This window comes from Heliconius melpomene, chromosome 16, assembly GCF_056956725.1.
Source record: "Heliconius melpomene rosina isolate 202511_hmr_F chromosome 16, ASM5695672v1, whole genome shotgun sequence".
In the NCBI taxonomy this organism is placed as follows: domain Eukaryota; kingdom Metazoa; phylum Arthropoda; class Insecta; order Lepidoptera; family Nymphalidae; genus Heliconius; species Heliconius melpomene.
In genome coordinates, this window is record NC_140404.1 from 8868479 (window position 1) to 8886349 (window position 17871).

General features: G+C 33.6%; 1 protein-coding gene across 6 annotated transcripts in view; it reads left to right on the forward strand.

Annotated features, from left to right (window-relative positions):
* Window positions 1–17871, forward strand: part of spri (Src homology 2 domain-containing protein sprint) — a 178987-nt gene that overhangs the window by 156039 nt on the left and 5077 nt on the right. For 4 of the 6 annotated variants that reach the window (XM_085198827.1, XM_085198826.1, XM_085198825.1 and 1 more), the window contains 17 exons: window positions 4806–5006; window positions 5199–5383; window positions 5498–5727; window positions 5910–6136; window positions 6230–6613; window positions 6778–7326; window positions 7609–7807; window positions 8022–8404; window positions 8702–8837; window positions 9260–9415; window positions 9921–10044; window positions 10378–10492; window positions 10819–10914; window positions 11636–11732; window positions 16061–16227; window positions 16976–17080; window positions 17361–17546. In XM_085198827.1, coding sequence (XP_085054953.1) covers window positions 4806–5006; window positions 5199–5383; window positions 5498–5727; window positions 5910–6136; window positions 6230–6613; window positions 6778–7326; window positions 7609–7807; window positions 8022–8404; window positions 8702–8837; window positions 9260–9415; window positions 9921–10044; window positions 10378–10492; window positions 10819–10914; window positions 11636–11732; window positions 16061–16227; window positions 16976–17080; window positions 17361–17546 — 3540 coding nt within the window. The remainder of the gene's footprint in view (window positions 1–4805; window positions 5007–5198; window positions 5384–5497; window positions 5728–5909; window positions 6137–6229; window positions 6614–6777; window positions 7327–7608; window positions 7808–8021; window positions 8405–8701; window positions 8838–9259; window positions 9416–9920; window positions 10045–10377; window positions 10493–10818; window positions 10915–11635; window positions 11733–16060; window positions 16228–16975; window positions 17081–17360; window positions 17547–17871) is intronic. The other 2 variants (XM_085198830.1, XM_085198829.1) reach the window with 2 other exon arrangements.

The window sequence follows — 17871 nt, forward strand, 5'->3', positions numbered from 1 at the left end:
AATATTTCCGAATTAAGTAATTTATTTGTTTTTCACAATTGAAAATTTATTGTTATATGTAGTTTATCTATATTATATTTGCATAATTATGCATTTGTAATTTAAACTTATTGTTCTTGAGCTTCATGCTATATCCCGTATATAACAGGGTAGGTTCCTCCTAGTGTTAAAACTCCTAGCCACGCTTTGCCTCGACACTAGAGCAAAGAAATTATAAAATAAGTGTCAATCGAACCCATAACCACTACGTTATGCTCACACAATTGCGCCACGACGGTGTTTAATTAAAACTACGTAAAATATTTAATTTATTTATTTCGTAATCAAGTAGACCATGTAGAGTAAAATTTAATAAATTAAACGTAAGCTTCTGTAGGTGTATTTAAATTCGCAACCTGCATTTTGCCGCGTGCAGATGTCGGATATGTATCGTTTATTTGCCACAGACCATTAATTTACAGTATAGACCTTTTACAGTGGGCTCGTGTGATTTTTATTTATTTTATAGTCTGTGGCAATCTTTAGTATTTATTTTATATAGGAAATTTTTTATATTTTTGGTGTTTGAGTATTTTTTTTTCTTATTTATATTTTATAAATTGAGGCCAGTCGCGACGAGGACACAAGCGTATAACTAACTGTAAACGAGACAGGTTGTGGGTTCGATTCCCACTCGAGAAAAAAATATTTCATATTTTATTAGTGTCGAGGCAAAAGCGCGGCGTTGAATTCCGCCACTAAACACTAGACTCCAGTTTGAAACTGAAATAAAAAATGAGTATTACTTGCTTTTATTTTTTATTGTTTCTTTAAGTTTTCTATTTATTACTTAAAGCGAAAATATTTTGACATTCTCATTAAAAAAGTAAACATCATTAGAGAAGTAAACCTGCGATGCGCTTACTAGAGGCACTGTATTCATATATCCGTTGAAGTAGCGGCGCGTTGCGCTCCAAATCCGCTCATTACTGGAGGCCTTTGCCCCGACCTGGTCGTGACTTAAATATTAAATATTTTAAGGTTCCTTCTCCAAGTAAATAAAACTGTAACTATGTATGTGTTTTTAATTATATTATTTTTTTTGACTATCGTGGATCAAAGATTTAATTTTTATTTAAAAGAATTTAATTATAAACGCTAAAATGAGTAACTTAGATCATTTATCATATTAAATTTAAAATGTATATTTAAGTTACTTAACAGAGAATTGTCAACATTTTTTTTGATAAGATTTTTTTATACTAGGAATTTGAACTTTTCCGTCTACATTTCGAAAACGATGTTTTGAATATTTTCCAAGCGGCAAATGAATGGATAGTAAAAGTACCTATATAAAAAATTGCAACCAGCTGACTGTGGAAGCCTAGAGGCTTTACATATTTATTTTACTATTAGAAATAGAGTTTATGAGTACAAAATGTCTAAACAATAAGTCTGTCCCTCAAATAAAAACAAAACTTTCTCAAAATCAAAAACGAATTTAAATTTAACTGTCTAGCACAAAATTGTGGGATTTTCCTTTTTTCTCGGAAAGAGCAGACGGCTAATAATAATAAAAAATAAAATAAACATCATATAGCTAATTGCAATAGCCTGGAATAGGTACATTGTTTTCTTTCACTTTATGCTGTAGAGTCATAGAAGGTTGTAACCTGGGAACCTACTGTTAAGACATGCCATACCCTCTTAAGATACATTCGTTCCCAACTTTCCATTGAATTCTTGAGGCATTGTGTGTTGAGCGGTGGAACTCAACGCTGTGCTTTGCCACGTTTCCAGAACGAGGATATGAAAATATTAAATATTTAATTCTTCCGGGTGGAAATCGAACCCACAACCGCAAGCCTGTGCCACGACAGCCTCTAACAACACTTTGTATATATTTTCGACTCTACATTTAAAATAAATATGAAAATGTTTATAAAACATAATTAAAAAGCTCTCCATATAAATCCCTGACCTAGTGACATATTCTAGAATTATAATTATAAATGCTTTTAAAAAATGGAACTTCATGTACCTTTATAAGAATGTGTTTTGTTTTTTATTTTTTCTTGTAAAAATACACTAACGTAAATTATACTACTATTAAAATTAATTTCAAAGCTTTTTTAGCTTAAAGTTATAATATTTTTTCGCCGGGCAAACGTGGTGCACGGCCACAAGTGTAATCGCGACTGGTTATAGATTCGATCCCCGACTCGAGGAAATTAAATATTTATTTAAATGTATATTTTCATTTATTCGCTTTGGTGTCGAAGCAAAGCGCGTAGTTAAAGTTCCGCAATGTTTCCAGAATTAGGCAGAAAATGGCAGAGTGTTTTAACACTAGGTTCCCTCTACCTACCCTGCTGTGTGTGTTATAGATAGTGAATCTCCACACGTTGTTTATATTGTAGGTACCTAATGTTAATAATGAAGCGTTTCGTAAATCAAAGCCATTTAACATGCTGCGTTCTCTCATTTCCCAGTGCAACCGCAAATTATAATTAATGTTCTAAAACTATTTAATTTCATATGTACTCATAATATACAATATTGGCCAAACTTTATCACAATTGGTTAAGTTTAAAATGATCTCGTATTTTACGGCGTTCAGTCCCGCCACTCAACACGCAATGCCTCGGAATTATAGCAGAAAGTGGGGAATGAAGTGTTTTAACACTACTACCTCTGCCTACCCTACTATATGCGGGATACAGCGTGAAAGGGAAAAGTTTTCATCATAATTTATTACAAGCTTTGAAAGATTATATACGCATTTAAGTTAAGCTTTTATATGATATTGACAATAAAAGCAACACACCAAGTTTTTATCTCAATATAGTAAACATAGTTGTAAAAAGACGAGATATATTATAGGCTGGCATATTTTCGTTATTTTATCCTTATCATGGTAATACGAGGGCGATGACCGACCAAAGGGTAAAAAAATAACCAGACATAAACAACGAGCATACGAGAGAAAACGGGAAGGAATGATTATGTATGGAATAACCAGCCACTTTTGCCTTTGTGGCGTGAAAATAGAACCTTTCACAAAGGCTAATAATATTTTGAAAGGGCTCCTAAATTCGTCGTAAAGTACCATCTTTATGTGCCAGCTTTTTATAAAGCGCCAGCCTTCAATACGTATTGAATTAATGCGAACGAATGAATGAATGGTTTAGAATTGCCTATTTTGCTTTACTTATAGACTATGTGCTTTAGAAAGTGCTATTTGACGAATAATTTAATAAAATTTTGGAGAATTTTGTATTAGATTTCTTTCTCATAATCGAGAATTGTAATTATATAACATTCTCGTTTCTTCAATTCCATCATAAAAGTTGAATTTTAGATGATAATAATGAATTTATATAATATAATTGGCTTAGTATTCGATCTTTGTGAAAATAGAACTCGCAACTTCCGCGAAGATATAACTATTAATAGAGCAACGCTATAGAAAAATATTTGTAAGGTTTCTAAATTATCTTATGAAATATAACAAGAGATACCACGTAGAAAATTTCAATTCCACAAAATACGGTTAATGCTGTTCTCCAGCCTCATATATAAGAAATGCAATCGTAAGAAAATGTAGGAAGTCTGCAACTAGTACCTAATTCCCGACTTACGACACTATCTAGTCGCCGAGGACCTGGCGCTCTGCCCAAACTGTTATTTAGATCGTCTTATCTTATTTCGTATTCTACTAATTAGGTGTATTATATGTTTAATAGCTTTATGTATTTACATAGGCATTATATACATTTATGTAATAGAATTAAAAATAATAATAAGAAATGTCTGAAGTCAACAGATATACCTATATATTTATTATATCTTTAGCAAAGGAGCCTTGCTATTGGATATTATTCAATTCCTACGGGGTTATGTCATTTTAATCTTTTTTTTACATTTTAAGAGTTTATAGAAATGCTGACCAAAATCTGAACGACTCTAAATGATTAAGTACTCAAATTTTGACGCCCCTGTATAAATTAAATGATAATTTGGTCCAGCTCATCTTTAAAAAGATTTTATCTTGTTTTTTTTGTATTGGGTGATTTCACATTTTCAATTTTTTTTATTTTAATAATTGAGATGAAATTTTTAGAAAATATTTCGCAAAAGTTTATCTTAGCATTTTGAAAAAACTAAATCAAATACTAACATTTACCTTTAGTATATTTTTCCGCATTGCCTGCATTAAGCTACAAAGCCTCTAATAAGTTTGTTCCGAGAAAGTACAGAAGCAATTAGCGTAATGTTTCATTTTGCACTCTGCTTGCTACAAATGAAACAACATAAGAGAAAAGCATTGTTGTGTCTCTATGGTTTTCGTGTTACGGAATATTATTATACATTTGTACGCGACGCCACGAAGCCGCGTCCAATGTGTGGAACTCTAGGTGTTTTATTATAATAATATTCTGCCCAAATCCCGTAAAAACGGCAAAAGCTGTTACATTTATATTGTATAGGCTAGTACGACTCTTTTTTAGCTTCACATTGTATTCTGCATTTAGCAGGATAAGCAGAAGGAACGTGAGAACCTAGTGTTAAGACACTCCGTTTCCCACCTTCTGACGCATTACGGAGGCATTGCGTGTTGAGTGGTAGAACTCAACGCTACGTTTTGCCTCGTTACCAGAGCGAGGAAATGAAAATATCAATTATTTCATTTCTTCGAACGGGAATCGAACCCATAACCTATCCGCGTTTACAGTCGCACACTTATGCCCATGTGTGACGACTGACCTCATATTTAACTTATCTTAATCTATAATTAATAAAATAAATATCTATTATTATTTCAGAGTCGAGAAAGCCTATCATCAGATGGAGAAGGTGCTAAGGGCGATTGCTCTTCCGTTGGGTCTTCAGGTTCCGATTCCGAAGAGCAGCCGCCATGCGACATCGGTCTTGTGGAGAGATTAATAAGAACACATCCTGTTTGGTTCCTACCTGGAATACAAAGAGCTGGTGCCTTTCATTTACTACAAGGAAAGGAGGAAGGAGTAAGAGAACATTTTTAATATTAATAATATATAATTAAATATTGATATAGATGTAAGTAACAGAGAGAAATACTCTTTACCTAAATTTTTATAATGTTTTAAAAACTAGATTATTAAATGGAATTACTTTTTGAACTCTGTCATTAAAAGAAAAATAAAGATAAAATTGAGATACTATATGTTTATTCGCAGAACTTCGTGGTACGGCAATCGAGCCAACCTGACACAATGGCCATCAGCGTCCGGCTACCGGCAGATAAGGGGCCCTATATAGAGCATTATCTGATCCAGGCGTCGAGCGGCCGTATCGGTCTCGAAACTTCTCATAATTGTTTCGATAATATACCGGAGTTGATCGCACATTACTCCCAATGCTGGTACGTACCTAAACTTGTTTTTGATATCATTTCATTCCTTTTAAAGATTAAGTAAATAACATAAATATAATTCTTGTTACATTTTCTTATCATTTCATAATATTTATTTTTCAGTGACGAGTTACCAGTCCAACTACAGCTACCGAAACCACTACGAGAAGCAAAAAGTCGACATCAACTCAGCTCTCTTGCTCTACTGGGTCAAGAATTTTGGGGTTATCCGATGGCAAATCCAAAAAATAATCCCAGTAACATTCTATCACCGTGCCAATTAGCAAATGGGGTTGTTCCGATGGCCGTTACGCCATCTGATACTGGCTCTAGTCTTAGTAGTTTTAATGCCAGTGAGTTTTGAGAATCATGTTTTAATCCATAGAAAAACAAGCAATTTCTAAATTCTTAATGTATAGTATGTCGTAGGCTAAATTCAATAATAAAAAAATACAAATACTGTTTCAGCAAAACCATAATAATGTGAATATCTGATATAATAAAATAATGTATTTTAAACGTTTTTCTTTTAAAGGTACAGTGACTAACTCCCGGGAACAGATTTTAAGCCCTGATAAAGATCAAAATGTGATATTGAAGATGTCACCGGTAGATACGTCAGGCTCACCACCCAGTCAAAACCAAAGTTTAAGTACTTTTAAAGGTAGAACCGCCCCGTCTCCACCCGCAAAACCCACTGGATCGTTTATTAGAGCACCCAGACCCACCCCACCGAATACCTTAAATCTTATTTCCAGTACTGTAAGTATTTTTTTATCTATGCATACATGAATAATTTAACAGCTTATTTAGGATGGTTTTAAGTTTATTAACCAATGCGAAAAATATTTTCAGGCGCATATAACCCATCCTCATACATTCCCAACTACAAACAACCACTCACCTACGCATTCTAACAGTGTAAAAACTACCCCACCTCCCCCTCCACCCAGGTGGGCAAAACCTCCGTTCTCAAAAGTTTCCTTATCTCCTAAACCAGAGGCTTTAACTTTTAGCCCGATTAACAAGACTGCAAACGGTAATATAACCGTGACGACTACAGTAACATTTAGTGTTAATAACACCCAGATACACAATCATCAAATAAACGAAAGTATACAAAGCGACCAGTTGCAACTAACGCTTGCGTCTAATGCCATAAAAAATAACAATGCCGATTCTGGGTTCAATACAGTGGAAGCTATGAAAAGTTTAACTGATTCTAACGGAGATATGCAGGTGAGCAGACATTAGTAATGCAGCATGGAGTGCGTAATGCCGACAGCATGATTTTTGTTGTAAATAGTAAATATAGCCTATTGCTCGATATATTTGTTCTAACATATGTATATATATTGTAAATTGTACAAAATTCACTAAAAATTGTTCCTGTTCCCATATAGAATATGATGCACCGTCTGACACCAGAAGGAGAATGTATAAGTACAATGACAGCTAGTTTACACGGCAGCTTTAAAAGGCAGATCGCTGAACAAAATAGCACTGAAGTTGAATCACCCCTAGAATCCCAAACAATTACATCCGAATCTGTCGATCCTATAGTGAATACTTTGACGAAGTCGAGTAATGTTTTTACTTCTAATCAACTAGTGTCTCCTAATGGAACTAACTCAGTGACAAGTGGCATATTCTCGCCCACCAGTCAAATCAATTCACCAGTGTCAAACGATACTATTTCATCTAAAAGCGGAGTATTTTCTCCTATAAGTCAAACTAACAAAAGCGAAATATTTTCTCCTGTATCTCGAAGTTCACCTCTTTCCAGTAAGAATGTATTTTCACCGACTTCCAATAATTCTTTAATGTCTCCTGTCACTGGTAAAGATCGAGAAAAAGTTATAACTCCTAATACTAATACAACAAGTTCCACACCTTCTGGTCGATCAAGGAGGAGTAAACACTCCATGCGCAAGGAGTCCAAGCATTATCAGGTAGGGTGTTCGTCTTTATATGTATAATTATATTACATACGTCGTATATGCTCAAATTTGCTGTAAAAATTGGCATTTGTCGCTGCATATTTCATCACCATAAATGCATGCTTAGAATATAATTACATGATAAGTTTTAAGCCAAAAGCATATTTAACCGCATGGCAAAGGCAAACACAACACTTACGAACAATAAAGAAGCAAATAGATAGCATTAGAAAATTAAATTTGAAGTTAGTTTCTTATGCTAAGCATTTAGCTTTAATTGTTATTATTTTCTAGGAATCGGACATCCTCGAATCACCAGGAGTATATTGTAGAAGTTCTTTAATGGACAAAGTTAGTGACTATGAAGATATTTGGGGCCCAGAAAGTAATAATTGCTCAACTTTTAAACCGCCTAAATATGATAATGATAGTGCCAATGGAAATAATGGTATAATGAAAAGCAAGAGGCCCGATCTTTTGCCTGATACACTGCGTAAGTTTAAAGTGAATAACTTTATTAAGTTACGATTTTATACGTCTATATATATTAATTTATACATTCGGAATATATGGCTAGGATATTCATATTCTCTTATCAAGTTTGGATTTTAAATGCACCTTGCACATCAAGACCACGATATTTTAGGATGCATATTAAGGTTTTAATTAAATATTTATGCTAATATTGTATTCGTTTTAATTTACAGCTAAACTGAATGCCGCTAAAAGCACTCAATCGATATTAGAAAAGGAAAACTTGATAATACTCAACTCAATGGAAAGTCTGAATGAAAAGAGAAATTTCTCTGAAACTTCTCTAAAGAAGAGTTTTAACGGGTCGAGTGAAATTATAGCGACGACAAACAGTAAAGGTGAAATTGTAGCAAAAAGGCCGGACAAACTTAATATTGCTATGAATATGAATAAGAAATTGACTGAAGAAATAGAAGCTGCCTTGAAAATAAGAGAGAGTCATAATGTAGAGAGTATGGAGACTGTAAAATTGGAAGATGATTGCAGCAAAGATGATTCTGAGAAAGAACACGCCGGAAGTCCTTTTTATGCTGATCCAGTAGATGCTATTAAAGAAGTATAAAATATTTTTATTATTTCTATTCCTTTAAGACTTAAGGTGGCTAATAGTTATTTATTTTTTTAATAAGGTGGCTGAACTTTCAATGTGACAAAACTAAAATGTATTCTATAAATGTATTCTAAAACATTATTTTGTATATTTGTATTAAAATAGGTTTGAGAAAGTCAAATTAAAATCCTAATTAGATATTATTATTTGCTTTATTTTTATACAAGAATACTTTCTTAATAATCACTATTACTAAAAATATAACGTATAATAAAAAATAATCACAAATCTATTTTATTCTAGGCTGCTCTGCCTCCGGTACAACGACGAAAGCTATTGAGAACTAGCGTGAACCTCTCTCAGCGATATTCTGAACCTCCGACACAGAACCACCCATATTACCCGTTGCGTGATATGCACAGTATTGAGGAGTTGTCGCGTAAGTTAATAAAATAACTTTAAGTTAGTGTTTTTTTAACTTTTATTAACTTCACGCTGCTTATATGCTGGGTTGGTAGTGAAACCTAGTTTGTTTTATTTTCAACTCAACTAGTTACCAGAGCGGAAGAAAAAATTAAATAATTAAATGTCCCAAGTGGATAGATTTCCATAACCGTTGCATTTAATGTCACACGGGGGCCTCAACATACAGTTCGCATTTTTATTTTTATTTCCCCACTCTGCTAAGCGAATGATAGAGAATTTATACAAAAGATTCTGGCTACCTTGCTATAGGGAAAAAGCAGGAAGCTTTTTAAAAAGATTTTCCTCTTAACACTGCCATATAAAATGAATTGTATCGAATTCTTTTATAAAGTATAATTAACATTTATAACAAATAAATATTCAATAATTTTGCAGCGTCATCACCCAACACATCAACCTCCGTCGACAACCTGGTATCTCTACGAAGCAAACCCAAAATTAAACCAGTGGAGCCGCCGCGCGTCGCAGCCAAGCCACCCAGTGGCAAGAACGAGCATACTTGGGCTGTGGATTCTAGTTGGCAGTTTATAAGTATGTACAGTAGTTATACTATAAATTGCTTATACTACTTATACTACTATGAAAATGCTGTTCGTCATATGTACAGTATGGTCGGCGAGTCGTGACTGCTCTGAAGTTTCTGAAGGTTTTTTTGAAAAATAAGAAATACCCTAAAATTAAATCTACAACTAACTTCAGGGCGACGACGGTTCGTCGACTGTATGTAAAATGATGATGATGATCTGTAAAATATTTTAGAAAATATAAAAATTTGAAAACCACTTGAACTATGGCTTAGTGCCATATGACCAGTGCCATAAGGCCACTATGACCAGAACGCTTGACAGCTCCTAAGAGGCGGAGGGTTTATTCTACTCAATTTTTACATGTTTTCTAAAAAAATATTTTACACGTATCTGTTATTCGACTTCATCAAATTTATATATCCATTTTTCTGATTAATACATTATATCTATATATTAATAGAAATCAGTTATAATATTTCTGTATAATACCAATACAAAACCATTTTTAGATAAAAATGACGAAGGATCGAACAGTGAGAACGGTACGTTTCCATCTTTGGCTGAACAGGAGAGCAGGTTGAGTGTAGATGACGCGGCACAACACCTCACTGTGCATCAAGTAGTGGCTCAAAGGTGTGTATTTTAAGAATAATAATAATAACTTTATTTAAACACTTAAATATAGTAATACAGTAATGAGGTTGAGGTACTTTCCTCTTGAATAGGTTATAAAATAGTCCGTAGTGAAGAGAAACAGGACCTTATCTCACGAGGTGTGGTAAGGGAAGTGTTTTTGGGTGTGGTCTTAAATTCCGCCACTCAACTTGAAAAGCCTCGAATTCGAGCGGATAGCAGATGGGAGTGGGAGTGTCTTAGGAAGAGACTGGGAGCTGATAAAAGAATTTTTACTGATGATCACGTCCAATTCTAAAATTTTAAAAATTTACTCATATTAATATTATTTAGGTTCCCCGATCTACGCCTGAATGCAGAACCAATGGCGCTAGCAGAGGAAGTGCGCTCTCCACCGCGAGCGTCCTGCTACGATAACGTGCACGATCTTAGACCTTTATCTGAACAAGTAAGTAAAAAAAAATCCAATAGATATATATTTCTAGGAACATGGATCATCGATTTTTATTAGCAAATTATTTTCTCTTTTTAATGGACTGGTTCTCATTAAGCTATATTTAACTAAACTTCGACGTAGCTTGATGAGAACGTATGTATTAGTTGGCCAGAGCGTTTGGACGGTTTCTAACAGTTTCAAATCCAGCTACATTCAAATTTTTATATGTTCTCTTAATAAGTAAAGTATTAGAAGTTGAAACATAATTTAGATTATCAATACCTATTTTGATTTACTTTATTTTATTTTCTGTTTATTTAAAACTTATTTATGTTCAGGCTAGCGATGATGGTACGGTGTTCTCTGAGCCTTGGGATAGTTCGCAGTGGGATGGACTCATACCACCATCGAGTCTGCAACAGAATTATGAGAATGTAAGTACTTCCTTATCTTTAAAAATATTTTGTCAAATCAATTATTATTAATATAATATACCTGAAATAAAATCATCATTTGGAACAGCCCTTCCTGTAGCTAGTACATAGCATACATTTGTATAAATATTTTTATATCTTTAAAAGGATCGTGCATCTGTGAACGCTATGGTTGAAGGTTCGATCCCTATTCGGAGGACTTAATAATAATTATTTTTTTCTTGGGGACACAGAATGTATTGACTGAATTCACTTTCCACCTGAAGGTGGAAGGTAAAAACCGGAGTATTTTAAAACTTCAGATTTGTATTTTTCGAAATTCTTTTCTTTCCCAACCAAGTGTAAATTCACAAACTTAAATATCATCCACACCATCTGGATACGTGGCACTCCACTACTGTGCGGTTTCGTAGAAATTTCCTTCCACGCGCCACCGAACTGTGGAACGGTCTACCCGCGGCAGTGTTTCCAGGTTGGTACGATATGGGTACATTTAAAAAGCGCGTCTATCTCCACCTCAAAGGCCGGCAACGCACCTGTAGCTCCTCTGGTGCTTCACGGGGTCGTGGGCGGCGGTGATCACCATCAGGTGACCCTAACGCTCGTTTGCCTTGTCCTTTTACCATAAAAAAAAAAAAAAAAGCCTGACAACGGTCATAATGTCCACGCAAACGAAGTTGAAGTTAGTAAATATACCTACGTTTAATTTTTTTTGTCTCAGGATGAACCTTGCGAATGGGAGTCTCCGATACCAAGACGTGGGACAGCTGCCGTGACCAGAGCCAAAAGCTTCCGCGACAGACTTGATCCATTGTTAGGTAAGCCACTCAGATTTTAATAATAACTATAGTTGTTGTCCTGAAGCTGATTTATTTTTTATTTTATTTTATACAAAACTCTTAGTTATTTCTATTTCGACAACAACACCGCAGGTTACAAAATCGTCAAATAAACGAGTAGATAAATAAACTTGACGTAAAAAGCTTGCGCAAGCGTGTATCAATATTATATTTTTTTAATAATACAACAAAATTTTACCACGTTTTAAAAAAAAATAAAAAAATTGAATATATAGTAAATATACATTACAAAAAGTATCAAATAATAAATTATCCCTGCCTGTCCTACTAGATCCTGGATAAAGCATTGTAGCGTATCCCACACACATATTAAAAAAGATTAAAATTTCAATTAGTTATTTTAGAGCGCGTCACAGTGTCGATTTCTTTTGTCCTTTTTTTGTCATTGGAATATGGAGGGACACGCGGGTGGTTGCGGGACCGCCCCCCAGCTGCGTGCGCACCCGCCGGCCGGTCGCCAGTTCGAATTTCGCGAGTACCGAAAAATCTGCGACGCAAAGCGCTTGTTCCGTTTACCTGGCCAGGTTACCCATATTTAGGTTCGCGCGTTGTTTGTTATTGTTAAAGTTATCTTACTCATGTTATCTACTTCAGTGCATGTAATCTTAACTCTTTCTCCTTTCAGTCACAATTTATAGTTTTATAGTTTTCACACAATTTATAGTTTTTTTACAATCTTAGTGTAAAAAAACTATAAATTGTGAGGTAATTAACTTCCACTTGTCCATTTACAAAAAAATAAATGTGGTGTCGTGGGACACCAGGTAGGAACGAAGTTCCTTCGGCTAATGTAGAATAGACACAAATTGCAAAAAAAGTCGTGCTCAATTTTATGTAGGTTTTCTTGATTTTTCTCTTAAATTTTGCTGATTAGTTTTTATTTAAGTACAAGAAAGTATTTAGGAAATTCAGTATTTTAGGAAATAATAAATTACTTAAAATAAAAAAACATCGTAATTAAACTTAAAAATTAAATCGTCTGTGTATGCGACAGTCGCGCCTGCGCACGTCTCATTTAACGGTTTTATTCCACGCATTTTTCTTACGGTTTTACTATCACATTTTTTTTCAGTTCGGTCACGCAGCGAAATCCCTATCCCTTCCAAGCCTGCCGTAAGGAACTTCGTTCCAATAATAAATCAAAATAACAAATTATAACCAAGCCAGCTACCGGGTGAATGTTAAAAAACTGTCACTATAAGCCTACAAATAATTCTCGTTAAAGTTCTCGTCTACTTCTTTATGTTTTATATAATTTGTAAATTGAAAAGCTATGTTTACTGATCACTTCGGAATACCCAAATAATAAGTAAATATTATAACGTCCCTTCATTTGTGTATAAATAGTAAATACCATAAATTCTAATGTTTTTATAACTCTTTCTTAATTTTACGAAAAATACCTTAATAAAAACATCATTAATTTACATACAGTGCCAATAATATATAAGCGTAACGAACATGTTAACGAAATCGTTAATTTATCAGTGTTTTACGCAGTACGTGAGAAAAACAATATAATTGAAACAATTATTTACTTTGTATAATTACTTAACGTGATATTTAAATTGCAATGTCAATGGCATAACGACTCGTGTATCAAAATACAAATACTCTTTTCCTAATACAAGGTAGACATACCATAAATCTTTATAAGTATCTCTGTCATGTCTAGAAAAGCTTGTTCAAGTTATTTATTTATGCATTATGCAGCATAAACAGTTATAACTTCGTGTAATGTTGATAAACAATACACAATTACATTTAATCTTAAAGGAACAATAACCTTTCAGATAAACTCCCATTCTAGTGTAAAGCAGATTCTCAACAGCGCCACGAGAAACTAATAAAACTTTTAAGTGCATTAAAGATTTTATGTCCTATAAAACTGCCTAGACGATAAAGCTGTCAGTATTCGTCCGCTCGACAATCTCGTTGCGCACCGATAACACATTAGTTAGTCATTACGAATAATTATATTGAAATCAATCATAACATAGTAGAGTCCAACAATGAGGCCGCAGCACATTTCTCTTATCAATAATTATATTTGCTCGGTAAATAATTAATTATGCTTAAAGACCAAAGGTCTGCGCGTGCCGTGAGTCCCTTTTCTGTGGTCAGATCTCGTGTGGTCGCACTCGTTAGCTGACGCTCGTGTGTGTGGACCAACCCTGTTTGAATGAGAAATCATCGCTTTAAGTCTTTCGTGCAAGCGGGACGCAACCGCCGAGTGATCGGACATGAAGTGGTTCAAAAAGTTGTTCCGAGAAAAGTTCGAGAGGGAGATTGAGGCTAGGAATGAATATTGTACTGTGAACGAATTTGATTCATTTGAAAAAGTGGTAACGGATATGTCCTCCATGGAATCGACGAAAGGGGTGTTTGCGTTGACTACCATTAAAAATTTTCATAGTGACGCCCAAGATGAATACGTGTTTGAAAGCGAATGGGTGTTTGTAACTCACAAGAGATTGTTAGAGCCAAGATTTCAGCAGCATTTAGCAAAAAAAGAAGCTCTCACGAATTTGTGTAAACGTTTAGCGGAAAGAAGTGGACATAAGAGAAAAGCTTTGGTCGTAGCGAAATCGCCGCACTGCCACTGCAGCTACATAGACAAAATAAATGCTGAAAGAAAGGCTGAAAATATAAATCCGTTACGTAGGATTTTAAATGGTATCGCAAGTCTTTGGAGACGTCTCTGTAATAAAATAAAGAAATGTTTGTGTAAAATCCAACAAGGTGCTGTCGTTGCTGAGGAAGATCAGTTGGAAGTTACTAATTCGTATTTGTGTAGGTAATGATTTTTCTTATTTTGTTCTCATAGAATTCAAATTCAAAATATTCTTTATTCAAATAAACTATTACAAGCACTTTTGAATCGTCGAATGACCGATAAACAAAAAGCTACCACCGGTTCGGAAGGCAGTTCTGCTGAGAAGAGCCGGCAAGAAACTCAACAGTTGCTCTTTTCAAAGTCAATGGTATATTTTACTATTACATTAGTTGGCAGCTATCCTGCATTACATTCAATAGACATTAATTCCATACATGTTTATCCTCTAAATATTCTTGTACAGTGTAATAAGCTCTACTTGTTAGAATTGTTTTTTACAAATATCTTAAATTTTAAAGCTAGAACTAAAGCTTATTCAGTGATATTTATTATTATACAAATTTAATCGTACAAGACAAATCCTCTCTTTTCAGTCTTATAAAATGTCACGTTTAAATTAAAATATTTTTTAAAGTAATTAAATCTAATTACTTACTGTCGATAATAGTAATTGTTTAAGTAATGTTTATTTTTCTTTGACATATATATTTCAAAGGAATGTACCTCAATCACTAATTGAAGTAAATATTTAGGCGATAATAAAGTGAAGGCAGGCCATATTTTAAGTGACAAAGCCTTAAATATCGCTTGATAAATCTTATACATATTCACATTTTAAGATTTTTTTTATGTTTCTTATATATTTAAAGGATAACATAACTTATATTCTTTACTCTATGGATAATTATTATTCAAATTGCTATGCTAATACTACAATATATTTTATTTATGACAGTTTAATCTGCAATTATGTATTAGATCGTGAAGCGGTATGTACAAGTTTTGTGTATTTAAAATTGATTAATATACATATATCAATATACATAGAATTGTATAAAATAAAATCAATGAATGATAAAATGAAACAGAATTTTCGGCCATGTGTTGCCAGACATTATATTTTTTTATGTTCCTGATAAAAAAAACAATATACCTTAATTAATGTTATTTAACGACTTGGGATTCTTTCCATTTTTGGATTATTAAAATTGGTTTGGTCTATTATATTTAAGAACATTTGACTATAAGTATATATTCCACAGCTCATCTGCTAGAGTTCATTGATTAGGACGGTTCTGATTTACAAATATATTATGAAGAAAAAAAAATGTATTTGGTTGTATAGATAAGTATTAAATATGAAAAATATAATAAAAAGTCAATAAATCAGTTTCACGCTGAGGGAACCTAGTGTTAAGATACTCCGTTCCCCACTTTCTGCCAACTTCTGCAGGCATTGCGTGTTGAGTGGCAGAACTCAACGCCGCGCTTTGTCTCGATACCAGAGCGAAGAAGTGGAAATATAGAGGTAAATAAATATTTTACTCCCTCGAGTGGGGATCGAACCCCCAACTGTCGCATTTACAGTTAGTTTACACACGCTTGTGTCTCGATCGTCTTGAATATTGTTACTATTACATTAATTAGCATTAAGACACATTTTCCACAGCGGCGGGTCGAGTGCGGGCGTTGCGTGGCGGGCGACAGTCCCGCGGCACGGGTGCGGCTCTGCGCGCATACGCGTTGCATCTAGCTCAGGACAAGAGCACAACCTTTGCACAGAATGTCGACAACTTTATCGCATGCACTTTGGATTCTAAGGAAACTTGCCCTCAGGTAGGTTTGACTTTTGTTAATAGTAAAATATATTTTTCTACAAGTTAGATAAAAATGTTAATAGATATAATATGTTAATAGAAGATAAAAAAAAGAAAGAAAGCTACGTTTTAGTATATAGTTTTTGTAGTTTATGTTAGTTATTAATTATTTTTAGTACCTAGCACGAGTACTTAAATACTCATTATTATTTTAAATTTTGTACCTACCTAAGTACAATGTATTCCACCCATTTTGTCGCACTCATTTAATTATCGAAGTTGCAATATTTTGTGATAAAATTATCATTTTGAAAATATCACATTTCCTCTTCATAATAGTTAAAATGTAAAAACATCCTTTACTGACTATTTATATGCAAATATATTTATATCCTGCCCTTTTAAAACTGATAACCTAATGGGCTTTATTTCTTTAAAACTACTTAAACAAAATGTATTGTAAAAATATATAACATTAGTTTAATACAATATTATTTGATAACTATTATTTACTAAAAAAATAGATACGTATGACGCACATATCAACTGTTTACGACAACAAAATGCAACGTCGGTATTTTTGTAACGCGCCCTTTATACCCACGACCTCGACATGTCACTGACACGTGGTCCTATAGACATGAGATCATCCATGTGACAATGGCATATCTTTCAGCCCTAATCAAAGGGCAAATATTTAAATGTTAGATAAATATTATATCAATACAAAATACGGATATTATTAATAATATTTGCATACATTGTAGATAATGATGCGAAACATGAGGCAATTCATGTCTGGAATGAAGAACTACTTAGTGAAACATGGTGAGAGGGAGTTTGAGAAGGAGGTGGAAAAGGAGCGGCTTAAGGTAATTTCTTTTTTTGGAATAGATTTATGAAAAGAAAGATGCTTGGGGATTAAATAAAACATAAATACTACGAAAAAACATATTTAAGACTTAATTGTGAAAAATAAAAATAACTTTTGATTCTACTTGGTTATAATACTGAAAAATAAAAAAATATCCCCATATATGTATGCATCTTTCTTGATTTATATTATAAATTCAAACTAATCTTATATAATTACTTTTACTAGCAACCAAGTATATAATTACTAGCATTTAATTTCTTTTTTGTTTCTTGCAGCTAAAACCAACAGAATTTCTAAATCTGGATGCGATATTAGAGGGTGTAATGCACCGTCTAGTAGTACGACCTTTGCGATCTAAACTGTATACATTGCTCGCCTCGTGGCACTCCGCCGACGTGAGGCAACTGCATGCGGCGATAGAGCGCGCGCAACACGCTACACCACTACAGTTGGGAATTAAGGTATTATACGAATTGTAAAGCGAGTTAATATTATTTATAATATGTTTATTGATAAGAAGATAAATTGTAATTTTAAAGTAAATAATTTCAAAAAAACGAAAGCACCCAAAGTTTTTTTTTTAATTATACCTAAAAAACGAAAGCCATTTTAGAAAAACAAAAGCATGGTACCCAAAAGCAACACTAGACAATAAACTAAATTTTGCAGATTAAAAATGCTAAAATATACTTGTCTTTAAGTTATTTAAAGAATAATAATTGACCAATGCACAAGTATAATATAGTAGTAATTTATGAATTGTTAAATGACTACACCTTGTTTGTC